Source organism: Dreissena polymorpha, chromosome 7, assembly GCF_020536995.1.
Source record: "Dreissena polymorpha isolate Duluth1 chromosome 7, UMN_Dpol_1.0, whole genome shotgun sequence".
Taxonomy (NCBI): domain Eukaryota; kingdom Metazoa; phylum Mollusca; class Bivalvia; order Myida; family Dreissenidae; genus Dreissena; species Dreissena polymorpha.
Genome location: NC_068361.1, coordinates 60,234,506 through 60,261,830, shown reverse-complemented (window position 1 = coordinate 60,261,830; position 27,325 = coordinate 60,234,506). Strand labels below are relative to the sequence as shown.

Genomic DNA, 27,325 nt, shown 5'->3' with positions numbered 1-27,325 from the left:
CAGCATAAGACTTGGTTTGGGAGCTCTCTGATTCAATTCCAGAGGAGCTCCGTGCCTTGTTGATACATCTTTCACGTACTACGCAGTGTTTATCTCACAATGCTGCGTCGTCTATGTCTGAGATGTTAAGGCTTCGGAGAGACCTCATCCTCTCTTCCTTGCCCAATAATTTCCTTTTGGAAACAGGCGTTAACTCCCTTCTAACTGCTCCACTAAAAGCAGATTCTCTTTTCGGAGGAAGGATACAGTCGGCACTTATTGCTGATCGTGAAGATCAGATACATGCCTCCTTAGCTAGGAGCAACTCTGGCCAGTGCCCTGTGGTTTTTAAGCGCCCTGCTTCTAAGCCCCCAGGAGCCCCACCGGCCAAGAACGCTAAAAGGGACAGTTTCCCTACTAAGCGTCCGTCTGCTCCACGTCAGCCCACAAATAGGCCTCCTTTTCAGAACAGAACATCTTCCTATTGGAAGCCTTCTGTAAACCAAAATTGGAGTAAGGGCAAACCCAATGCGGATAACAAGTCATTTAATCCTTCTTCCGGCAAGGGTGGAGCTCCAAATGCATAGTTCAGATCAAGAAAGTTCCATTTGTTGGGACTTTTCACCACACGATCTTGACCATATGCCATCAGGATATGCCATGCATCGGTCATGCTATGACCGGTGTCTTCACCGGTCACCGGTCAATTGGTCACCGGTCACTGACCGGTGCGGTCACCGGTCATGCTATGACCTGTCCGGTCACCGGTCAACCGGTCACCGGTCATTGACCGGTCCGGTCACCGGCTATGCTACACCTAGAGTTCTCTTGGAAGGAGCTCCTCTCTTTAGGGCTCCTTCTCAATGCAGCCAATTCAGACCTCATTCCCTCTCAGGATTTCATATTCGTGGGAATGAATTTTCTGACCCACATCAATCCGGTCAGGGACTCACCGCAACGTTTATCAGACCTCCTTTTGAAGGTCAGATGGGTGCTGTCCCAATCTCATATCACAGCTCAAGATTTCCTCTCACTCAACGGTATCTTGAGCTCTGTAGCAGACGTCGTGCAGTTGGGACGTCTCTTCCTACGTCCTCTTCAGCACTATCTCTCAGCTCGATGGAAATGGTCTCCAGACAATCTGCTAACACAGATTCCCATCCTTCCGTCCTTATTCCCCCACCTTCAATGGTGGCTAGACGAGGAGACCCTGTTGGCAGGAGTACCGCTTCTTCCCCCGCAACCTTCTTTACATCTCATAACGGATGCGAGCATGGAAGGTTGGGGCGCTCACCTGGAACCCCGCAGCCTGACATTATCAGGATTGTGGTCTCCTCAGGAGTCTCTCCTGCTCATAAACAATTCGAAATGCGAGCAGTCTTTCTAGCTGTTTCTCAATTCCAATCACATCTTCGGTACTCCTGTGTGATGGTACCGACAGACAACACATCAGTCGTGGCTTACATCCAGAAACAGGGCGGTACACACTCTCACTCCCTGTATCTGGAAACAATGAACTTACTTGTTCTTTGCAAGAGCCTTAACGTCTCTCTCTTGTCCAAACACATACCAGGTAGTCTCAACGCCCTGGTGGACGGTTTGTCTCGCAAACACCAGTTACTTCCATCGGATTGGACACTTCATCAGGAAGTGGCCAACCAGATATTCCTCACATTCGGTTATCCACTGGTTGACCTGTTTGCGACCAGAGACAACCACAGACTTCCTCTGTATGTGAGTCCAGTGTACGAACCAGCAGCGTGGGCGGTAGACGCGCTTTCGTTCGATTGGGATCAACTGGACGCTTACTCTTATCCCCCATTCTACTTCCCCAAATCTTAGGGAATTCAGTGGAGCTCTTGCCAGATCCTCCTGATAGCCCCTTGGTGGCCCAGGAGATCCTGGTTCAACGACCTTCTCGGTCTCCTGTGCGAATTTCCTAGGGAACTCCCGCACAGGTCAGATCTTCTATCTCAGAGAGGCAGACTTCACGTGGATCCATACATGTTCCACTTACACGTCTGGCCGTTATCAGGCAATCCCTGCAGAAGAAACGCTTTTCTGTCACTGGGCTTCTACGCTCGTTGCCTCTGCAAGGAGAAAGTCCACCAGAGCTGTCTATGATGCTCGCTGGAAACTCTTCTCTAATTGGTGTGTTCGAGGGAAAATTGATCCCCTCAATCCCTCTGCTAGACGCATAGCGGATTTTCTAACCTATCTCTTTGATGATAAGAAACTTTCTCTTATCTCCATCAAAGGATACAGATCTGTGCTTTCGCATACCCTGGCTTTTCGTAAGTCATCACAAGTGCTCTGTGCTGACCCAGTTATTTCGGAACTGATCCGAGCCATGGAACTTAAACGTCCTGTGTCTCGTTCTCTTACCCCCAAATGGGATTTGGCTTGTGTTCTTGGATCGCTTATTAAAGCTCCCTATGAACCCCTTAATCAGGCTTCTTTACAGTTCCAAACCTGGAAGACCGTTTTCCTTCTTACCATGGCTTCATCCAAACGTAGAAGTGAAATTCATGCTCTTTCTATCGAAGAAAGCCATCTTCGTTTTGATTCCTCCGATGGCTCTGTCACTTTGTTGTGTCAGCCAGGATTCCTTGCTAAAAATCAACTCCCCTCAATGGCTTCTAAACCCTTCAAGGTCCCAAGTCTTTCTAGAACTTGTGGAAATGAAGATGAAGATAGACTCCTCTGCCCTGTCAGGTCTTTGAAGTTCTATCTTAGTAGAGTTAAGTCTATTCGAGGTTCTCGCAAGAGACTCTTCATTCCCTTAAAAGGGGGGGGGGGGCAATGTGTCTGCGGCTTCTATTTCCCGTTGGGTAGCCTCAACTATAATAAGGGCTTACTCTTTCTTCAAGGGATTCATCCCTTTTTAAGATTAGACCGCATGAATTACGAGCAATGTCGGCTTCGTGGGCGTATATTAATCATACCCCACTCTCTGACGTGCTTCAAGCTGTTTTCTGGAGGAATCAGACCACTTTTTCATCTTTTTATCTTCGTTCTCTGGAGTGCCAACAGGACAACTTGTATTTGTTGGGCCCCCTTGTGGTTGCACAAACGGTAGTATCTTCTACGGCATAGGTATATTACGCTTATCCGTGAATTCAGTTAATACCGTAATAAGGAAGATTAGCTGAGAACCCGATATATGGGTTCCGCTGTGATGGGGAGATTTTCGCGAACCTTCCCGCCTCAGCTGCAAAGTCAGCAATATGATAGCAGGTAACGTAATTAAGCTATTAAAACAAATTTTTATAGTAAAATTCATTTTAATTAGTAATTACTTACCTGCTATCGGTAAGTCCCACCTCCCACCCCGCTCTTCGTCTAATATTTTCATATTGTTTATTGGAATAAGAGTGATTCTGGGTAATATCCCGTTTTGGTTATACGGCTACACGGCACTATGTGACCGTTCTGACCTGACCGACGGGTTTATGAAAAGTGTGGGATTCTTCGGACAGAAAATTCCGGATGAAATACGATCCTTCGGAGTGAGTAGCAATATGATAGCAGGTAAGTAATTACTAATTAAAATGAATTTTACTATAAAAATTTGTTTTAAGGAACACAGCCCATTTACTTTGTTTTGTTTCAGATTGGCTATGAATCTGTCCACCATCCTGTCGTGTATTTCCAAGAGCACACAACAAACGCCAGGAAAAAACTGATGAAACTGGTCAAGAAAAAGCTAGATGAGCCCAGCACCAAATTGAACCAAGTTGTTGTGCAGGCAACCAAGGAAGTGAACAAGAATCTGTCCTACCAGGTTTTACATTATGTCTTATAATAAAGTGTGTCAATGTAGTTGAGCAATATATTCCTACACCATGTACCACGTGGTGTAATTGTATTAAATGCAGTAAACTAGGTGATAAGTTGTAAGTATATGTGTGAAAAGCTTTTTCAATGTATTTACATTCCATCTGCCAATTTATATTGTTATATATATGGATTAAAAAACACTAAGAAAAACAAGAACGAAAAAAATCTATGTAAATGCCATTAAAGCTTTATAAAACATCCTGTGGTAGCATAATTGTGTTAACTGAAAGTACTGTTTATACTCTGAATAAAGGAACTTTGCATCTTGTCAGCTATTTATTGAATTGAGTATCTTCCAGGAACTGTTTGAGCTAGCTCAGAGGAAACTGCTGCGTCAGCTGATGATGTTTGCTGAGAACCAAGACCTTGATGTGTACCCCCGCCTGTTTGTTGTTGACTTTTTAAAGGAACAGGAGGGCAATGAAACTGGTAATGGGAGATCATCTCCCCATTCATACATATTACAAAACAATCCAAAATGGATATGAGCCTTGCTCTGTGAAAAGTGGTTTAATGCATGTGCGTAAATGTGTCATCTGCACAGACTAATCAGGGATGGCACTTTCCGCTTTTATGATATTTTTCGTTAAAAGAAAGTCTCTTCTTAGCAAACATCAAGTATAGGCAGAAAGTGTCGTCCCTGATTAGCCTGTGCAAACTGCACAGGCTAATCTGGGATGACAATTTACGCACATGCATTAAACCCCTTTTTCACACAACACAGCCGAAATGTAACCTGTTTGTTTGCGTGTACAGGATTATCTCTGAAGGGAGTTACATTCTATTGATCAAGTCATTGTTGTTTTGGGGTTTATTGTCCTTACGTATCAAATGTGAACCCTTGGTCAATGCATATACAGAATAATTAAGAAAGAGATTATTCGTCCCGAAATTAGTTGTACCATGCAGTTCATAATGGTATTAGCTATAATTGCTTGTAATGAAAACCTCAGAATATAGAAAGTTGAAACCTAGCGATAAGTTATATTTCAAAAATATTTTGCATTACAAAATTCTGTTCATTGTGTCGTCATCTTGATTCAAATATAATCCCAGGTACACTTAGCCAATTCATAACAGAATGAGATGCTAAACAGAGTTGCAAGGTTTCTCAAACGGGGTCACTAAAAAAACTACGATTGTCTCCTGCCTCTTGCATTTTTCCTTGCAATCCGTCTAACATTTCTTCTTTGTTCAATTGCCATATGGGAAGAATCCAAGATCACTTGAAAAAAAGGACCAGGCAATGAAATTAACGCACACAACCATTCTTTACCTACGTGTAAAAAACGAATAATAAAGCCATGCTCTGGGAAAACAGGGCCTAATTCTTGTGCATAAAGAGTCTTCCCAGAATAGCCTGTGCATAAAGAGTCTTCCCAGAATAGCCTGTGCATAAAGAGTCTTTCCAGAATAGCCTGTGCATAAAGAGTCTTCCCAGAATAGCCTGTGCATAAAGAGTCTTCCCAGAATAGCCTGTGCATAAAGAGTCTTCCCAGAATAGCCTGTGCATAAAGAGTCTTCCCAGAATAGCCTGTGCATAAAGAGTCTTCCCAGAATAGCCTGTGCATAAAGAGTCTTCGCAGAATAGCCTGTGCACAGGCTAATCAGAGGATGACACTTTCCAATTAAATTGGATTTTCGCTAAAAAGAGACTTCCCTAAAATGATAAAAAGCATTTCAGAAGAAAGTTTTGTCACTGATTAGCCTGCGCAAAATGCATAGGCTAATCTGGGATGGCACTTTAAGCACATGCATTAAGCCCCATTTTCTAAGAGTGTGGCTCATGTATTTATTGCACATTATCAGAAACAGAGGATGAAGCCCTGCAGGAGATTGCCATACAGAAAGAAAGAGATAAAGATGTTGATGCTGAAAAGAAGCCATTGAAGAAGGTGTTGTCCAAGAAATCCACCAACATGGTGCCAGTGTACAAGCTACAGAAGTTCTGTGTGTACACGCTGTGTGAACATGAGGAGGTGAGCAATAGGCTTATCTAGAATGTGCTAGAGTTTGTAATAGTCCTCTAATATGGTGGTACAAACAAAACTGACAGATGTTAAATCCTTACAAAATCACGTACTGTATCAACTATATTATAAGATTGAAAGTATCATTTAATGATAAGATGGTTAATTGGTTTTTTGTCTGCTGATTTTTTGTCCAAATAACAGATATTTGAATTACAGCTTTTAAGCGTGATTAGCAGTTATAATTACAATAAGTAAAATAAAAATACAAATAACATATCGAAAATTATAATTAATTTATGATAACCAAGCTTTGAAAGGAAACTGGTCCGCACAGGGAAAAAGAACTTTTTGAATTTCATGCTGATTCCTTTAAACGTTCTTGAATTTGAAACTGCAAAAATGATCGACAAAAAGTCCTTCAATTTTTCAAAAAGTGAGTAATTGTTCAACTAAATCATGAAAATATATCAATTAAACTGATTTTTCGTATAATACAACTTTTGCTATGATGGAAAAAAGCCTTACGATTTTAAACGATTTAATTGAAACAGAAAATGTATAAGTTACATATTTTTTCTGAACCGTACACAATGGTGAAAATATGAAAATGGGGAACAAATGCTTTTTACCTGTCTCTGTGACTTCATTTTTACGAACACAAATGCATCACACTAAACATATCCCATGTGCTTTTCTTCAGGGCTGGCATAGTGTAGCAGTGCCCATAGAATTGCCAGGTAACTTCGGAGTGGACATGCTGGAGAGTTATGGTCCCTTCCTCGCCAGAGTTACCTCCGTCATGAAGTTCAACAAGAAACTGGCCCTCAACTGCCTTGCTGACACCATTGGGGAGGGATACATTGAGTGGCTCGAGAAGGTTTGAATTGCAATTTAAAACAGAACAACATTAACAAAATGCTCTGGGTGCAATATTCCAACTCCCCGCTATACGACTAAGATGCTCAAAATAATCACAAAGATCTACAAAATGTCCATTTGCTGCTCAAATGTGGTCAATGGTGTTTTCAACATTTACTGTTTTTTATATTTTGATATCCCATATGTAACATGAAGACTTTTTAGCCTTCTTGTGATCAGCTTGATATACTGTCACAGTCTCGGTTCAGTGCGAGTTTGTGAGTGCGTAGCTCCTTTACTGTTGTTTAAACATTTACCAGCAAGACACTGTTGTTGTTTATATTTTTATATCCCAAATGTAACATTAAGTCTTTTTAGCCTGCTTGTGATCAGCTTGATATAGCTGTCACAGTATCGGTTCAGTGTGTGCGTACGTTCTTAAAAGGTTTGGGGACTGTAATTTCATCATTCATCATACAGTTTAACCCTTTGCATGCTGGGAAATTTGTCGTCTGCTAAAATGTCGTCTGCTGAATTTCTAAAATAAGCATTTTCTTCATTTTTTTTTCAAAGAATACTATCAGAATAGCAAACAGTTTGGATCCAGATGAGACGCCTCGTTCTGTGGCGTCTCATCTGGATCCAAACTGTTTGCAAAGGCCTTTAAAATTCGGTTCCCGCACGGAAAGGGTTAACAATATCTTTCCTCAAATTTACAAGACTGTGGTGTTTCATAAGACCCATTTAACAAGCCTAGCTCCTCTGCTGAATGATATTAAGGGTTATTAAAGAGAATATGTCACCCTGCAATTTCAATCTCAAAAGTGATAAATGTTTTTAAGTCTTAAGTGCTGGAGTCTTAAACTTGTATCTTACTTTTGAAACATGCATTTTTAGATTATTAAACATTTCTTTGTCTTATTTATTCTCAATAATACATTAAAAGATTGTCATTTTGTTTATTATTCCTTAAAAAAGACTCCCAAATGTCCAATGTATGTATATTTTATGACTTCTTTTTACTTAAGCTGTTAAAGTGAAGCTACTTCTTAATGATACACATATGTTCATATTTATAAACAAAATCCAGTTTTCTTTCCAATAGCCCCTGTTAAGAATGTTCCAATTTCTCCTGACTGGTTTACAGAGCCCAGAGGCCAGTCTGTCAGACTACCAGTCTGTGTACCATGGTTTCCGCGAGCTCGTGAAACAACTTGACGAAGACAGCAAAATGGGCAGCCTTCAACGGTATGGGTTCATTGTAGCTGTTGTTATCAATAGCAAAACAAATTGGAACTTTTTAACTGTCAATTAAAAGCATTGAATTTAATATAATATACTGTTGAGTTGCCAAGTTATCTGGATATACATCCAGGAACATGTCCTGAGCCTACCTGGTTCATCCTAGATCTGTCGGTACCTGATAAAGTGGGATTCATAATCAAAGAAAAGAAGAATGCATATATAGGACCTTGTTACAGGAATGACACACTCCAAAGGAAATCAATGTTTTTAAATATGTACGTGGTTGTAATAAGCATGTTATAGAAATTATATAGAAATTATCAGTTGAAGAGGGTATAATGGAAGCAGTTTTCTGTGTAAGGTTATTCAGATTGCACATGTTAATATATAATGAAATCATTTATACATTTTTTAATATTGTAAATTGAAAGTGTAGATGTAGTTTGTCACACAAGTTTGTTGCAACGGGCAGTCAAACAGCCAGACGTGAACATTTAGTCCAGTATATCAACCTCTATTTTGTTGCAGGGTTTATTCAAATAATGCTTATTTCATGATTAACTCTTTCAGTTCTGGAACCGAATTTTGAAGGCCTTTTTTGCAAACAGTTTGGACCCAGATGAGAACGTGGCGTCTCATTAGGATCCAAACTGTTTGCTATACTAATAATATTCAGCAGATGACATTTTAGCAGACGATAAATTTCCCAGCATGCAAAGGGTTAAACACATTGTATTTCAGTTGCCACCTGTCCAGTGGTAAAATCATCTGGCTATGTGAGGACCATCGCAAGTCCATGAAGGTCACGTTGCTAAGCAATGATGACAAGACGGGGCACGTTTCCAAGGAGCAAGATGACAAGGTTAACGAGTCCATGATCAGCACACTTCGCACCATGGATCTTGTGCCATTTTCTACAAAATTTGTGAGCAAGGGAAATGGACAAAGACCAGAAAGAGGTTTGAGATTTCTTGCGTTCTGGATTCTCTTATTGTACTAGTATTGGATTGACAACATGCGTTCCGTTACTATAAATTATTATAAATTATCGTTTTACATAATTATAAAAATATATAATATCATAATACTATAATCTAAGTATGATTAGATACAGCATAATCAAAGAAAAGAATCTGTTGATTATTTAATAGTATTATTTGATAGGGGCTTTTAAATAACGCTTTTTTTTTATATAATTTCTTTATCATATTAAATTGTGTGTTTCTTTTCAGAGAAGGGAATGTACATTCAAAATGAAGATGGGAACAAATCCACCAAAAGTATGACATTTTTCAGCCTTTCACAATTTCTTGCAATTTTATTTAATTTTTGAAATATTTTGCTTGCTATACTTTTCTACGTCAATTGAAGCTGAAAATAATTATATAAATATCAAAAACAGATAAGGACGGGGAGTCCTTTATATTTATTTATAATGTGATAGTTCTTCACCGATGATAATTATTTCATCTGCTTATGCTTTATTTCATTCTATCTATGTATGACAGAATCTACAGAAACTAATTGGGATTTCCCAACAAAGAACACGTCTTGTATACATGTCCAAGATGAAGTAGTTTCTGCTCAACAGCAGAAAATTATTTACAATTCAATACAACTTGTACTTCTTTTATTTTCCGGTTCTATATTATTCTTCTGTACTTTTATTCTAGTTTTTGATTCATCTACTTTTTGTCCGTGACTTTTTGTCCGTTTTGAAAAAAAGTAATAATTTAGTTCATGCAAATACTCGTTTTAAGTGTACACCAAAAATATTCTTTATTTATGGAAGACTTACAAAAAAGATTAAAATTAAAATTTGTTGCCTTTAGCGGCTGCGTGTGGCATGATAGTTATTTTATCCCACTTTTACAGCGAATTCGGTTGATTAAAGCCCCGTTGATAAAATATCATCTATAATCAATGGCAGGAAATGACGTCAACATTTCGACGAAATGACGTCATAAATCCAGCGAAATTATCCAGTCAAACTAATTTTGTTTAAACAAAAAGGGTTACAAAATAAAAAGTGGGATAAATAGAAAAATAGATTAGTGTTGATTATAGAACAGGTTTATCATGCTCGGCACGAAAACAAAAAAGCACTCGCCAAGGCTCGTGCTTTTTTTTCTAAGCCTCGCATGATAAACCTGATCTATAATCAACACTAACCTATTATTCTCTATATAGACCTTATCAGAAACTAAAAAATATATTGGAATAAATCCCAGCTAGTTACATGTATAGGAAGTACTTGCCAATTTAAATTTGAATGTGTTGAACGTTGCCTGTAGAAATCTAGGTGAATTTTAATGGAAATAATGTAAGCATTTCTTGTGCTTTACTTTAGAACGACAAAATCGAAATAAGAAACAAACTGCAAAAAAAGATAATGATGATGAAATTCAACCAAGAAAAAATGTCGGTAAGGAACCCAAAGAGAAGAACGCCAAAGCAACACCAGCACAGAAAATAGTGAAATTCCAAGACAATACGGAAGAAATCGGTGATAAAGATGATGACGCTGTTGTCAGTAATGATGACGATGATGAAAATATTGATGAAAAAGAATCCAACAATGAAGATGACAATGAATCTGTGAAGTCGGATACAAAAAGCAATCCCGAGTCAGAATCTTCACGCGGAGACCCTCTGCGGCAGACATCAATGTTACGAGCTTCACAAGGCAGACGACAAAGCAGGCCTCCTCTACCAGGACAATCGCCATACAAAGTGCCAGGATACAAGACCACTAGCAGGGCATGTGAAATTTCATAAAAAATACATAATGATGATCTCAATTAATGTTGTGTTACAAGATAAGAATACAATCCTAGTTTAAAAGGGCATATTGTCGGCATTTCTTGCTTAGTTATTAAACATATTCAACAGTGCATACAACATTATTTCAGGTGATATCTATCTACTACCAATTTTATATTGATGCAATCATTATGAAAACAATATATACAATGCCAACAATGGTTTTGTCCCATGCCAACATTGAAATATGTAAACTCATGTCTACAAAATTGCCCACTTGAATCAGAATTTTACTGCATCACATTCCGGTTATTCATTAGCAAGTGTGAATGTGCAAAGCAATACTTTGTCTTCTTTTCATTAATTACGATTTTACTACTACCTCTGGTTTTCAATTTTGCGCTAAAAGTGTCCCAGGGAACAATTTTTTATTATTGTAAGAAGATTATTGAGCTATTTTCTTAATGTAATCCATATTCCCCTATAAAATACCTGGATGCAGCACCACCAGCATGATATATTACATTGCATAAAAGCTGTTGACAATATCTGTACTAGCAATGGTTATTTAGATATATAATATGCAGGTTCAAGGCTCGTACGCTATTTGTTGTGAAATAATTACACAAATATAAATTTGTATCTACAACCCTTGAATGTATTGATCTATTTTCATGTTCAGTGAAATCCATCTCTGTATTAAATTGAAACTTTTTTTTTGTGTGTGTTTTCAGTGTTCACTGTTCAGTTTTATGTTTCTATCGATCCGGGGGCATATTGTTTATGGCCTGTCTGTCTTTCTTTCTTTCTTTCTGTCTGTCATTCTGTCCCAAAACTTTAACCTTACAGTAAAGTTTTGCAATAACTTTTGAAATATTGAACATAGCAACTTGATATTTGGCAATCATGTGTATCTCATGGAGCTGCACATTTTGTGTGGTAAAAGGTCATGGTCATCCTTCAAGGTCAAAGGTCAACAACAACAAAACGGCGCATTAGGGGGCATTGTATTCTGACAAACACATCTCTTGTTGTATTTTGTCAATAAATGTGAAACTTTTTCAAACACAATTAATGATGTGATTTACTTCATGTATCATATAAGTATTTATTTAATTATTATGTTTTTACAGTATGTATTAATTTAAAACATGTTCTTTTTGTTTGCAATTCATTATCTTAGTGACTCAATGTTTATGAGCATATTGTTCAAACTAACGAATTTGATATATTTGTCATTTCAGGAAATTTAATTGAAATTTTGGTGTATTTATATGTGTGCAAATTATTTCAGATGTAGAAATATACTCATATGTTAAATTACTAAAATTCATGGATAATTATATATGTATTTAACATTTGAATATTTATTCTAACTTATTATGCATGCAAAATAATGTATGCAAAAACCTTGTTCTCTATTGTTTGTATGCCTTTTAGATCTAGTAGAAAACAATTGTTTTTGTTTTGATGTTGCATAAATAAGTGATATTTTACTTTTAACCTTTTAAGTGTGATAACATACAACTCATTTTATACTGTGATATTTATTTTTGTTACATATTCATATACATATACCAGTTCATTTGTTACTTTTAGTGTGTATACACAAAGTTTAATCATGTTTACAAAAAGACGGCAATGCTCAGAAAATAACCATGGAACAAAATTATTTTCATATAACATACTATTTTTTTGATGTCATTTTTATTGATATTGTTGTTTTTCCAAAACGCCAATGTTATTGTTGTTCCTTTTGCACAAATTTAAAGTGACCATGTGTGTGAATGGACTTGATTTTGTTATGTTTAATCAATATGACAAGCGTCTAAATGTTTCAGCAATGAAGATGGTATTTATGTTTCTTTACGCAACGTTGTCTTCTTGTACATATATACACTTCTTTTTTAGCTCGACTATTATATATGAAATATATATAGTGGAGCTATCCTACTCACCCCGGCGTCGGCGTTGGCGTTTCCGTGAGCGTGCAAATGTTAAAGTTTGTGTACTACCCCAAATATTTTCAATGTCCATTGACATATTGCTTTCATATTTTGCATACTTGTTTACCAACATGACCCCAACCTATAAACAATAGCAGACAACTGTACCAAGCATTTTGACAGAATTATTGCCCCTTTTATACTTAGAATATGCATATTATTGATAAATCTATGTTAAAGTTTGCGTACTACCCCAAATATTTCCTATGTCCTTTGACATATTGCTTTTATATTTTGCATACTTGTTTACCAACATGACCCCAACCTATAAACAAGAGCAGACCACTGTATCAAGTATTTTGACAGAATTATTGCCCCTTTTATACTTAGAATACGCATATTATTGATAAATCAATGTTAAAGTTTGCGTACTACCCCAAATATTTCCTATGTCCTTTGACATATTGCTTTTATATTTTGCATACTTGTTTACCAACATGACCCCAACCTATAAAGAAGAGCAGACCACTGAATTAAGCATTTTGACAGATTTATTGCCCTTTTTATACTTAGATAATTGAACATTTTGCTTCAATTGCTATAACTTCTTTATTTATGATCAGATTTTATTAATACTTTTACGAAACATCACTTATCTAAATACCACAATGGATTCCACCCAATCAATACCCCACGCCCTAACCCATAATCCCTGCCCCCCCCCCCTTACCTCCCCTCCCCCGAAAAAAATATTTTTTTTATATTTTTTTTATTTTTGAAAGATCATCTAATAAATGACCACACCCCACATTATACCCCCCTCTCAACCCCCTACCCCCACCCCTACCCCCCCCCCCCCAAATTATTTTTTTTTTTTTCCTTTTTTATTTTTGAAAGATCGTCGAATAAATGACCACACCCCACATTATACCCCCCCTCTCAACAGCCCTACCCCCCCCCCCCCAAAAAATATTTTTTTTTTTTCCTTTTTTTATTTTTGAAAGATCGTCTAATCAATTACCCGATGATGGCTTACGTTATACTGTCAAGCACTCGAATAGTCGAGCGCGCTTCGTCTGACAGCTCTTGTTTATTATCATGTCACATTTGAATATTGTCTCTTTGTACTTTTAGCTGCAGCTTTTTCTTAAACACATTGTATTTTGAAAAGTCAATCAGTTTTTAATGAAATAATTCCAAAAAATATTGTGCGTAAAGTAATGCACACTTATATTACAGGGCCCTAGTTTACTTATTTACTTATGTGATTCGCAGACATCCAAACAAACTAACCTAAGTTTCATGGAATTTCGTCAATTTGAAAAAAAAAATATTTTGTTTATATAAATATTTTAATGAATAAATTGACATTGTGCACTGATTTTAGCAGATATTAATTAATAAAAAGAACCAACAATAGATATTGTTTAATACCATCTACATAAGCAGCTCAGTTGAACTTTATATAGTAACCTTATTCTGCCAATGCAATATCTAGGCTGTTTCAGAATGCTTTCGAGATGTATACAATAACTCAACTTATTCTGCAATAATTTCTTTAGTTTCATAAATGTTTATTTCTCAGAAAGTGTTTCACAAAACTTGTGAAATTAATAGAGTTCTCTCACATATTTTGAACTGAAGCTAATATTTGCTTTTTATGTTTCATTAATTAAGATAATGATTAACGTTAGTTATGATATTGAGTATTTGTGATAGTCTCCAAGCTCCAGTGATGCTGTAGCAAGTCCTACTGTAAAACACCAGTGTTTGAGATGTTCCAAGCCCTGAAAATAGTTAGGCCTCTTGAGCATGTGTAATTATGATAACTTTTAAAAAGGCACCCAATGTAAAGAAATTAATTTTTCAAGATTTGATGAAAAAAAAAACATTTGAGTTTTGATATGAGTTTATATTTTAATTATACCTGTAACATTTGTTTCTGTCTCTTTTGTATTCGATGTATGGAAGATTATTTATACATTGAAGAAAGTAACTTGCTTGGTAATTTACTTTAACAACTATTCTTCGTAAATGTGTTAATACTGTAATTTACTGTTTGTGCCATAACAATATTGGCAATTAAAATCATTTTCCTAAAAAATATAGTGACGGTTGTTTGTGAAACAACATTTCTGTATAATATACAAGATCCCACCTAAGCACTCATTGTTAATGAAGCAAATATTATTACCATTCTAAACTAATTAAGGAACTTCATATTCAATCAATCAATTATGACCGTAAAAAGTAAAAGACTTGATGAAATGATGTAAAAGATGACAAATTAGATTAACATACAAAACTCAAACATTATTATTGTTATTGTTTATTTTCTATGTCCCCCACCACTATAGTGGTGGGCATATTGTTTTTGCCCTGTCTGTTGGTTTGTTTGTGTGTTTGTTTGGTTAAACTTTAACATTTTGCAATAACTTTTGCAATATTGAAGATAGCAACTTGATATTTGGCATGCATGTGTATCTCATAGAGCTGCACATTTTGAGTGGTGAAAGGTCAAGGTCATCCTTCAAGGTCAAAGGTCAAATATATAGCTTCAAAGCGGCACAAAGGGGGACATAGTGTTTCTGACAAACACATATCTTGTTTGTTATGTGTTAGGTATCTTTTTTATAACATATTTCTATTTTCGTTTTTTGTAGTTAAAATTTAGCAATCCAATGCTTTGTAATTGTAGAAATAAATATTAAAGGATACCTGGCTATTCGTTGTCGACTTTACAAGGGAAAAATCCAATGATGGTGGTAACATCCCTTGCGTGTAAAGTCAGTTTGAATTATCTAATAGAATGCATAGATATCAATATGGCGCAAGTTCAAAGACAGATATATCAAACATATAATATAATGTTATAAAACAAAAGTTTTTCTCAGGCCCGCTTGCAGAGAGCTCGTTATAACTATCACAATTGTTGAGTGGAAGTGTGTACGTCCGTCCGTCCAAGCTTGTCTAGACTGTAATTTTATTATTTATAATGCAATTTTACAAAAAGTTACCAAATAACTCTATTGTTTGCCATATGGAGACGGCGCAAAGCATTTCCTTTGTTCAAAGTTTATGTCACACTTAGAGGTCAAAGGCCACATTTAGGCATTAACAGCTTGTTCGGGCTGCAACTTAATAGTTAATGTTGAAGTAAAAAACTATATTGCAACCAATGCTCACCGTATGAAAATAGTCGTTGGCATGTGAGATTAGTCTCGAGCTAACACATTAAGGGCAGCCTTTCTGGGCTGTAACTTCATCATTTATCAATCATGCATTTATAAAACACATGCGCCATGGTCAATATCACGGTAAGAGGTAAAATGTAAAACATTTGCAATTACATGTTGCATTTTGTTAAATATTATTATACCAGTATTGTTGATATATGTTGCTGACAAGCATCTTGTTAATTATATGTCTATTAAAAAGCAGAAAAATGGAATTATTTATTACATATATTTTGGTAAGCAGGAATTTCACTGTTAAGCAGTATATATATATATTATTTTTTTTATATTATCATAGTGAAAATTAGCTTAGAAGAACTGTATGCTCATCGCCATATAAGGCCATAACAGGGTGCAGGATCACATGACTTTGTGGGGTTCCCAATTAAACGTTACTGGATGTAAACACGCCGGTAAATGGTTCTTTTTTCAAATAACTTTTTAAAATATTTTTTTCCAAATATTTTAGTGCATAAAAAATATTTTTTTATGCTGCTTACGTAATGTGCAATACATCACAAGTACTTCATTTAATAAGCATGTGTTCGTGTTCAAACATTCGGCATCTACTGCATTATCACGGTTATGCTTCACACTACGTGAAATTTTGTCACCGATTTCAGACGTATTCAAGGATTTATTCTTCTACATTAAGATATTGGCACAAACTGCGAGAACGACTGTCTTTTGTGCACTAAATATGTTTGCAAATGTTTTTCAATAACTTTAGATATTTGAAAAAAATAAAATTTCTTAACGGTGTGTTAACATTCTGTCCAACCCGCGTGTAAACCCCTTAAAACCCCGTTGATACTGCACCCTTTATAGACAATTAGCAGAAGTAATATAAATTGCTGATCTTTGACAGCCGACTAAAATTTGAATAAAAATTATTTCCTTTTTGTGAAATTGATAATTATTATATCTATGAATATGTATAATTGGTTTACATATTAAAAACTTGTTTAAACAAATTTAATATAAAATACTATATGAATAACTTAATGCACTTATCTTTTTCAACCTATGTTAGGTGCGCAAACTCTTCACTTTAAATGTATAATGAATATAATACATTCATTGAATTCCAAAGTTTAAGGTATTTTAAAAAGTATTTGCGACATTTTGTTTTGTTTACTTTTTCCCTATTACCTAGTGTCATTGTAAGTTGCCAAGCCGAAATCTTTTTTCCGCCCTTTTTTGAAACATTTAGTTACAAATATTTACTCTAATGAACACAAATATTGATTAAGCTGGCAAACATGTTTGGTATATATCTATACACAAATGGGTATTTATCAATAAAACAAAGTGCATTGTATATAATGTAGTAATGATAATAAATAAGCTGTAACAATTTGAATACAGATTTTCAAGTTCAAGCTTCGCTTGGAATGGTACCCACGTCTGCCATAAATGAATAGTCCATACTGCATGCTGCAGTAGAGACTTGGATGTTGAAAAAACATATCAAACATTTTGCATACACCACTATCATAAACTTAAAACTATGCGAATATCCTTTGTAAACGAAAGCTATCTTGCCCATAACAATTCATATTGCTCAATGTATATGGTTGTCATAAGGAATTACATGCATGTGCAAAATTATATGAGTCGCTCTGTGAAAATGTCAGCACAGGCTAATCAGGGACGACACTTTCCGCTTTTATGATATTTTCTGTTTAAAGAAAGTCTCTTCTAAGCAAACATCAAGTATAGGCAGAAAGTGTCGTCCCTGATTAGCCTGTGCAAACTGATATGGGACGACACTTTGCACACATGCATTATGCCCAGTTGTCTCAGAATGCGAGTCATTTAGTTTCCTCATAGAATTGTTAAATTGTGCAAAGATATGTTTCTATCTGAAAAATGATGGATTGTTCGTAATCCACTCATAGTGTTATAAAGCAGTATGTTTACATTGTACCTACACCGCTCACCGAAATCTTAAACAAACGTTTTCCATAATGTGTAAGACAGTGGAACCTTTGACCACGGAAAACAATCGGACTATTTCTCACGTTTGCTTCTTTTAAATGTCATTTAATACATTTTATAACCACTACTATAATATTTGAAATAGTATAAAGTAATTATGATAGCCAGAAAAAAAATGCCTGGCGCTGTTATCGATGACGTTACATCTCGTTGTAAACGCCAATGCTTTACTTCACACCACGGACACTTTTAAGATCATTCCTCTTTTTATAAGACCGCTATCTTGTTTCAATTTTTACCGACGTACTCAGAACATTTTGAACATAGTTTAACACACATACTCGGAAGACGAAGTTCATAACAGTTTAAATTTTATGTTAGTTATTTTATCTGTTTACCAATATCCAAGTCCAGTTGTTATTTTCAAACAGAGCGCGACCGTTGACGTTATTTCAGAATTCGAGGCCTCTACACAATTTTCGTTAAACACATATGCAACTACCGCAATTTATTCAGTCTCATATTTAGAGAAAGCTTGTATTAACGACACGTTTGTTGTTGATATCGAATTATAAATAATCGTTGACTACAACATAAAAAACGATCCGTAAATTACATTTGCAGAAAATAATTATTATTAAAGAAACGCCTCCATGCAGTGCGGTTTCCCACCGCCAGAGCCGACAACCATTCGAAAAAGAGCGGGCTTGATACTGGCAGCGTACTCTTTATAGGCCCGACACAATAATGTTTTTAAACTAAGTTTAATAACGGACCTTCGACGTGTATACAATGTGATCACATTTCTGTTTCCGTTAAATGTTTCAACAACAGGTTTATTGATTTAACCCTTTGCATGCTGGGAAATTTGTCGTCTGCTAAAATGTCTTCTGCTGAATTTCTAAAATTAGCATTTTCTTCGAATTTTTTTCAAAGAATACTATCAGAATAGCAAACAGTTTGGATCCAGATGAGACGCCACGTTCTGTGGCGTCTCATCTGGATCCAAACTGTTTGCAAAGGCCTTCAAAATTCAGCTCCAGCGCTTTAAGGGTTAATAAAGGTTAAGATTCATACTTTAATTTAGTCTGAATTGCCGAGTTAAGGCGATCACCTTTCATCCAAAGGACACTGGTTTAAGCCCCAGTGTAACACATATTTTTCTTTTAGTTTCGTTTACAAATTGTGTTCTTGTTATTATACCGGAGCTCTATAACTGTTACACCGATGTTCAAATATCGCAATTTAAGGCTTTTAATGACACACTTCAAATAATGTGAACATCTGCGAACACGTCCTTTTTTAAATAACACAATAGTATGATAATGATCACATGGTTATGATGTAATTGTCGTTATAGTAATACTGAAATGCAGTGAAATGCCGCTGATGCTGGTACTGCTGCTGATGTTGGTACTGCTGCTAATGATGATGATATTGATGATCATTGCACTGCTGATGCTGATGATAATTAGGAAAAGGAAAGGGAGAAATATCATGATGATATATAAATGCAACTACTTTTTGTAAAAGTTGATCATCGAAGTTGCGATAACACCAAAGTGCAGCAATATACTTAACAATGGCACCCGCTATATTCGAGTACACAAACGTAGTGTGTATTATTTGACCCGCGTCATGCTAAAATGGGTCTTATGCAACATACGTAGCTCCATACCAGTTTTCGCATTCGCTTAGTCTTGTAATGAGCAACGCTGTACGCCAATGAGACCACGGAACCGTGCGTGACTGCGCACGCTGGTCTGTAGCAACGCTTGCCGCATATGGCATATGATCCATTTTCATATGACGCAGTTCAATTTGGATTGTAAGGGAAAAGATAACTTTTGAATGCACGTATAGACTTGCACGAAAAGAGAGTGAGTCACGTTTTGACAAGTCACATACATGTATATGCATTTTTTATTATAAAATCAATGGCCCGAACATTAAAGTTTCCCAATCAGGGTTTCTTGTTTTGGAAACGCGTAAACATTCTTAAAAGCGTGGTATTTGAAATTCAGCGTTAGCCCGTTTGCTAATGGCATAATACATGACCCGTGTTTTTGATAAAGGAATACTAAATAAAGCGTGTTTTACGTTAAAGAAATAATAAATGAAGTTTATCTTAATGGGATAATATTTGAAGCTTGTTAAAAAAAACAACTTATTTTTACTTGCGCTCTCTCAAAATCTTTGTTCATGTAATAATAAATGGAGCGTTTTACGTTTAGGGAATATTACAAAAAGCGTGATTATGTTAATGGGATACTAACTTAACTTGTTTACTTGCGCTCTCGAACCCATACAGATTGTGAAAAACATTTACATATGTAATGTAAGTGTCATCATTTATTGTATGATTATGGAGTTCGATAATGTTGTACAAACTCTAATTCATATATTTATACTTCTACTACTAATACTTATTAATATTTTTTTAATTATTATTATGATTATTATTATCATCATCATTATCTGCAGCAGCAACAGCAGCATTAGCAGTAGCAGCAGCAGCAGTACCAGTCTCACTATGATTCCGGCTCTCCCGGGATGAACCTGGGCTCCACCCGGGACGACCGGGATGAACCGAGGACAACCGGGGCTCCACCGGGAAAGTAGTAAAATGTTTAAAACCTTCCGGGATGAACCGGGAGTCACCGGGAAGGACCGGCAGCGACCGCCGCGGCACCGGGAACTATCTGGGCGGCACCGGGAACAACCGGGACGACACCGTAGCTTCAAAGGCCCGCTTACTAACAAAATTCCTGAACTCTTTTAATAAAATATGGTATGATATGACAACTCGTACCAGATCCTATATATTTACCATCATGCAAATTGGAAGCGGGTTATAATTGAAGGAAAAGAAGACGCGTATTAATTTTTAGGTCAACTGTTTAAAGGTCAAAGTCATATACACTTTAAAATTAACATTATACTATTTGGTTATCACATGGTATTTACAGAACGGTTTTAAAAACGACTGTGCAAATTGGTATGATGGTTTCTTGGGATAAAATGAAGTGCCGTTTTTTTTTCTTATATATTTTGAAGATTTCGACACAATATCCAGGGAATGCTTTAACCCAGGATCATATACCTTATAATGCTACTTTTCAATGAAGGAAGGACGACCCCTATCGATTTGCAGATCAAAAGGTCACAGTCTAATGCCGCACTAGGTCATGCAATATTAAAAAAATAATATCCGGCCAATCACCCATATTGACACTTGGCTAGATATGGGAGGGGGGCTGGATGGCACACACGTGTTTTACAAATATTTATTGTTTTCCATAGGTTTTGTCAATTGCATTAAAACACTCTTCAATCAAATTAGTTTTGTTATTTGATAGATTGTTGATCAATACTTTAAATAATAAAAATAAATATTTGTGTTTTTAAGTGTGTAAGAGTGTTCTTGACACGTATTTTATCAGAAGCTTTTTCACCAATCATCATAACGGGTGCATTAGTGTTGCCGGAAATGATGTTCGACATAATAGAAGCGAATGCAACGCTCAGCGCTTTAATACCATGACGCGCATATAGGTCGACAACTGTTGTCGGATCGTCCTGGCGCCTCTGTGTGCAAGTGCCTGCCGGATAGGGGACGGTGCACGTTACATTGCGCAATATGCACTTCCAGAAGTCGTATGATTGGAACACGTGACTCTTGCAAACGGATAGTTGGTTTCACCGTCGCCCAGATCTTCTCCATAGATTGTGTCGACAAATACTTCTCGCAGACTCTTTTTTCCCGGAGGTACGTATCGACGTTTCGTTCGTCGGTCAAGTAGCGGGGATCTATGAGTGGGTGATGGAAGGGGCCCATTGTGCTTAGCTGATTCACCCCACACTGCACGGGTCAAGTCAGCCTATTACTGTTGAGAACCCACGTGTGTTAGGCGTCGCAATGAACTCATTGACAATCATTTCTTGATGCAAAACTCGAAACGGATTATCAGAAATATCCATTGTATATACACTTCAACACCGTTATTTCGAACACCGATAATCCGAAGTCACCGTTTTTTCGAAGTATTTTTCAGGTCCCGATTTTGGTTCTCCTTTGTTTAATGTAAAATTTCACTGTTAATCCGAACTTCGTTAAACCGAAGAAATCGTTAATTCGAAGTGATTCAGTCGGTCCCAACACTATAATTCGCTCCTTATTATCAATCTTTAATCCGAAGACAAAACTGCATAATACGGTGCGTAATTTCACACCTTTGTCGTGGCGCGTCAAAAGCCGATCATCACACTTTGTCGTCTGCGCGAACGCCGTTGTTCAGAGATACATCGCGTATTAGCTAAAAAAAATGTTTCATTTCCGAAAATGTATTTATATGTATGTATGTCTGATAATTTGTGCTATTCTTTATATTTTATATGTTCTGTAATTAGATAAATATAAAACAAGAAAAAGAATCGTTTTATTCCCCCGTTTGTTACAAGTGGAAATCTATTTGCTATCTGACTAGTTTACGCTTTTTAAGTAAGCGTGTAACAAAACCATGCGAATTCCAAAACGTTTCATTTTTACAGAATCAAAGAAGTCTTCTGTCAAATGTTTATTTCGAATTATCGTTAATCCGAAGTTTTTTTAACGGTCCCGACGACTTCGAAATAACGGCGTGAAGTGTATCATGAATTGAATCGCAGCAGCGCATTTTTTTTTATTCGTTTCGTATGTTCAGAAACAGACATTGCCGTCGATACCGACGATTGGTTTATTCCGCTTCCAAACAGGCGATACTGCATGTCAGTCGTCCTGCTATAAACCTTGTTTAAGGCACTGCCTTGAAACAGTCAATTCAAAGCATTAACCCATTTATGCCCAGTGGACTCTCCCATCCTTGTAAATTGGATCAATATATTTCCAAAATTAGGGATGTCTAGTATATTTATTTTTATATTTAGAATATTTCTTACAGAAATTCCTTAAAGCAAACAGCGCAGACCCTGATGAGACGCCGCTGTTTGCCAAGGCCTTTTTCTAGACGCTAGGCATAAAGAGGTTAATGTGTTAAATCGCCGGCGGCAACATTGTCACAAAAAATTAACCATCGTTGACATTATTAACACTCCGATAGACAACTGTTTAACAATTATAACTTTTCTCACAATTTATTCAATGTATTGTGTGTCTATTTGTAACCCCCGATATATTTTATACACATTGCAGGTACTCGTTTATCCATTACTTTACTTATCGTTTATTCTCAACTAGATTGGGTGCTCGAATGGTTGCTATGATACCTCACATGTTATGTATCTGTTTTCCTCATATACAGTACTATGACATGCCTTTAACACATCGCTTTAATTACGTTATATCAATTTAAAATACAAATTCTTAATTATATTTTACGGATTGTTTTAACGACGTAAGATGATGATGGAGAAAGCTGGATAAAGACCAAAATGTAAGGATCAATGGTACAAAACACAACGGATTGTTCATACCTGTGTAACTACACAGAGATAACTAAACTTTTATTCATAATAAAGAGAGAAAGTAATAACAAGCAAAGTAAAACATAAAATACAATACAAGTTTACAAATGCACGAGTTGATCATTGGAACGTAATCAATTGTTTAAACGATACTTTTTTAAATTATAAATTTGCAGTACTCAAAGCCACGAAGTACGTACTACATTGTTTATGTCTTTTTTATTGCGTAACCGAATGCAAGAGTTAAAATATTATTTCACAAACATGCGGGTTCAGATCATTTCCGCAGGATGCGTCATCTAGCGAACCATACCATATCAATAAGCACGTGTTATAATTCTCCGTCGGAGGTGTCGACATTACAACACCAGAAATCCAACGCCATACGCCGCTTTCCTGCGTTGCCCCTAGCCAGAAGTGGTTGTTCTTCATCAGAGTCTTGGTTCTGTCCAAAAGGAGCGATGATTCAGCGCTGGCCAGTCTCCATCCTAAACTCTCACAGTTTTGCTGCGAACGGTTCCAATTTAGGTGATCCGGTATACCAACGAACACTTTGTCTCCTGGATACACCTTCGAAAAAAAGACAATCAATTGTTTTTAGAAATGCGTCATTTATTACGCTACTGCTGCCGCGCCTTTATCCACTTTATTTAGTTTGTATGTGCGAGATTTTAAACAGAAGGAAACCGATCGACAAACTCATTACATAAAAAGCATGTACTTTTTTCAACATGCAATTGTTACCTTTCAACTGACATGTTGTTAAAGGAAGGCAAATATGCAATATAAGAGGCCTCAGACGTGTAAAAATGAGTGTTAGTCCCTTAATGAACCACCTTTCTTGTAAACGTCCAAACAGCTTGGAAAAATATGTTTCATATAATCAATTTTAAAGCAAATTATTTTATTAAATGAGAAACAATGACAAACACAAAATGCATTATGTTTTCCTTATATTTGCCCGATCTTGAATCGGTCACAACGTTTAAAGGAAATTAAGTAATTTAAAAAGGTTAACCATAATCCACTTTCTTATCTTAAGATAGAAGTTCATTAAAGATGAAAATGTAAAGATAATCCCCTGCTAATTATTAAGAAAAAAACAACAACATCTTTACGTATTGTCTTTCACCTGTTTAAAAATATTCAGGCTATAATGTAGAAATATATGCGGATCATCAAGTATATGGCGCCATTTGCTTTATGTTTTCACTTATTATGCAGCACTTCATGCAAAGGAAAGTATCTCTTCTTTACCATTTTAAAGGTTGACAAGCGTTTTAAAAAGTAAATAATATCCCCTGAATAATTCGGTATATTTTCGAAACACAAGTTAATAATCGTGTAACTAGTTCCTTACCTTTATGTAACCGGTTGCGATTTGAATTTTTTTCAAACTGCCAAACATAGAATCCTTCAAATAATACAGATCGCACACGCCTGTCTGGGGTCCATTTTCTGAATACTCGACAAACCGGCATCCTTCATTGCATAACGACAAACATGCGAAACGTTTCGCCGCATATTTGGTTATTTTGTCCTCATATATTACTGAAAGTGGTGAAGACATCTTAAACTTTGCTACTTTTGTTGAACAAGCACACGTGTCAATGAAAAGAGCTAGAAAAGCCACTTCAAAAAGTTTTACGCACATGTTTGTTTGATTTCTTGATCGGGATCTCACAAATCGTCGAGCAACAACAATTTGCTAGTTTTCAGTCATGGTATATATAGCTCGCAAATAGTATTGATGGATGTCATGCTGTGGCATAGCCTTTAAAAAAGCACTATTATCATTAATAAGTAATGGAATAATCGATATAAACAAACGCAATCGTTTGATCTTACGATTTCAAAACAAGCAAGGGAGCTTTGTTCTAATTGAAGAAAAATTAATTTGAAAAGGTTATATCAATACATGCATTATTATTTTTAGGGTTTGCTGGATTGTAAATTAAAAAATTTCATGAAATTAAATTTCAAATAATTTAGCTGGATTCGGTGTCAGTCTAACGACCGGAAGGTCATGAGTTAGATCCCCAATTTCGACGCGTTCTTAAATTTTCTCCAAAAGACACCAAGGACTGGTTCTACCCATGCTACGAACTTAATGGCGTTCCTACAAGCATTATGAGTTCGATGCAATCGAGTTAAAATAGATGAGTATAAACAAATACGGATTAAACAAAACGCTGTAACTTTTACTGATTGACAAATACAAATTAACAAATGTATGTTGTCTAGGTAATAAAATCCGGAAACTCTGATTAAAGACGCATGTTTTAAATATTAAGGTAGTGGGAGCCTAATGGGTACTTTTCCAGAAACACAATTTGTTATTATTTTCACATAGGAAATTGTATATCACAACTTATTGCAAAATTTTAACAACAAAACGGACCTATATACAATGAATAAAGTTGTCAATAATATGACACATGCAAGAACCATTCGGTACCTGTCGCAGATAATCAATAATCGTACTTCTCCGATGTTTGACGGAATGAGCGATTGACGCAAGAACTTGTAATTTATTCATGTACGAGTAAACGTGTCGGTATCGGCGTTAATTTGCTCGTTACAAATTTCCATTAAGTACAAACAATATTTGATCAATGGTACCATAGCACTATTACTATTTGATTAATTATAAAATGTGTAGGTCATGTTCATATACTGGCTTAATATTGCGAGTTAACATGTTCACATTGAAATCATATAAGCTTAAGCGAGCTTGATTCTATGTTTGATTTATATAATAATTAATATACACAAGCAATAATTGGATTGTACATCATATTAATTTAAGTTTGTATTAAAGAATCTTATAGAAATTTACCGTTCAAAGAATCAAAATGATAAGTTAACTACATTATGCATAATCATAAATAAGTCACAAAGCATCATAATTACAAACCAACAGAAGATACAGAACGTTCAGAGGCAAGACGAAATAAAATCTTAATATCAAAAGTTATTTTTCACTTAGTTATATAAGACGTACATTGCTTTTGCCTTAAAGGATATTTAATCTGTATCAGTATTCATTTTAAAATATGGTATCAAACGATTTATCGAATGAATCGCAGCACTAAGTATTATAGTTGTATGTAAAAAAATACTATTGTCCGATGGTTTTTTAATTAACACAATTTGTTATTCATGACTTCTGTTATTAAGATAAATTTCTTATATGGAACATTACTACAAATAAACTGTAATAATGTAGGGCTAGAAAACAGTGTTTAATTAGGTGAAGAATAGTTAAGAACGAAAATGAATCGTAGGACTTGAATCGTATCTCGTGCCAACGTCAGAAATACGATATTTAAAAATACAATGTAATCACAAATTGAACAGGCTGAAAAAAGCAGTCTAAACTGAAAAAAGACATGTTTGTGTCAACCAGATACGTCAATAAACAAACGATGTAAGACGTTAGTAACGTTTGATGATGCCATGTGTGAAAGGTGTCGCCTTTAATAAATAATGAAGGAACATAAGTCAGTGGTATGTTAATGGACCCATGTGGGAAGTAGTAATGCGATACAACATCAAAGGAATACAACGTTTTCATATGAAAATAGTGTTTAGAAAGAGATTTTAGAGTCATATCGCAACTTGGACCCACTGGGACTTATATTGGAGTTTGTTACTTTGAAAGTTTACTTTATGTCTGAAAACACTTTGAAAAAAAACTTCTTTCTTCTTCAAGTCGATCAATCAGATAAACACCCCGGCTCCGTGAGAAAATGTAACCTTTTAAAAATTTAAAACTAAATTGTAAGCTTCCATTGGGATTCATCATATATTCGTTTGCTGGCAACAGAGAACAAACTCATGGCAATAACACGGATAAGAAAGCTCTCGTTTTAGAGATCTCTTCTACAGATTAAAAGCATCTATACTTTCCATGAGCGAAGCGTATCAACCATTACTCTCCTGCAATATTCCCCTGATGACACATCTGACAATTCGGAAATAGTTGCTATATCAGTTATTCCTTTTTACTATAGACTTAAATCATCCGTCCCAGTGTTGTTTTTTGAATCTTAGACTTGTTATTCATGGTTGAAAACGA

The 27,325-nt window shown here is 36.0% G+C and overlaps 1 protein-coding gene and 1 long non-coding RNA gene across 2 annotated transcripts in view; one reads left to right on the top strand and one right to left on the bottom strand.

Moving 5' to 3' along the window:
- The window catches only part of LOC127839751 (uncharacterized), a 136,693-nt gene extending 123,354 nt beyond the window's left edge, over window positions 1-13,339 (top strand). The window contains exons 61-68 of the mRNA XM_052368137.1: window positions 3,593-3,763; window positions 4,119-4,248; window positions 5,629-5,798; window positions 6,493-6,669; window positions 7,798-7,898; window positions 8,637-8,854; window positions 9,128-9,175; window positions 10,246-13,339. Of these exons, the coding sequence (XP_052224097.1) occupies window positions 3,593-3,763; window positions 4,119-4,248; window positions 5,629-5,798; window positions 6,493-6,669; window positions 7,798-7,898; window positions 8,637-8,854; window positions 9,128-9,175; window positions 10,246-10,673 (1,443 nt within the window). The 3' untranslated portion in view covers window positions 10,674-13,339. The remainder of the gene's footprint in view (window positions 1-3,592; window positions 3,764-4,118; window positions 4,249-5,628; window positions 5,799-6,492; window positions 6,670-7,797; window positions 7,899-8,636; window positions 8,855-9,127; window positions 9,176-10,245) is intronic.
- Window positions 13,340-23,359: 10,020 nt separating this feature from the next.
- LOC127838224 (uncharacterized) lies at window positions 23,360-25,773 on the bottom strand. The gene is made up of 3 exons (XR_008029737.1): window positions 25,703-25,773; window positions 24,605-24,795; window positions 23,360-23,814 (listed from the first exon to the last, which is right to left on the bottom strand). It is a non-coding gene; the product is annotated as an uncharacterized LOC127838224 (long non-coding RNA).
- Window positions 25,774-27,325: the final 1,552 nt, after the last annotated feature.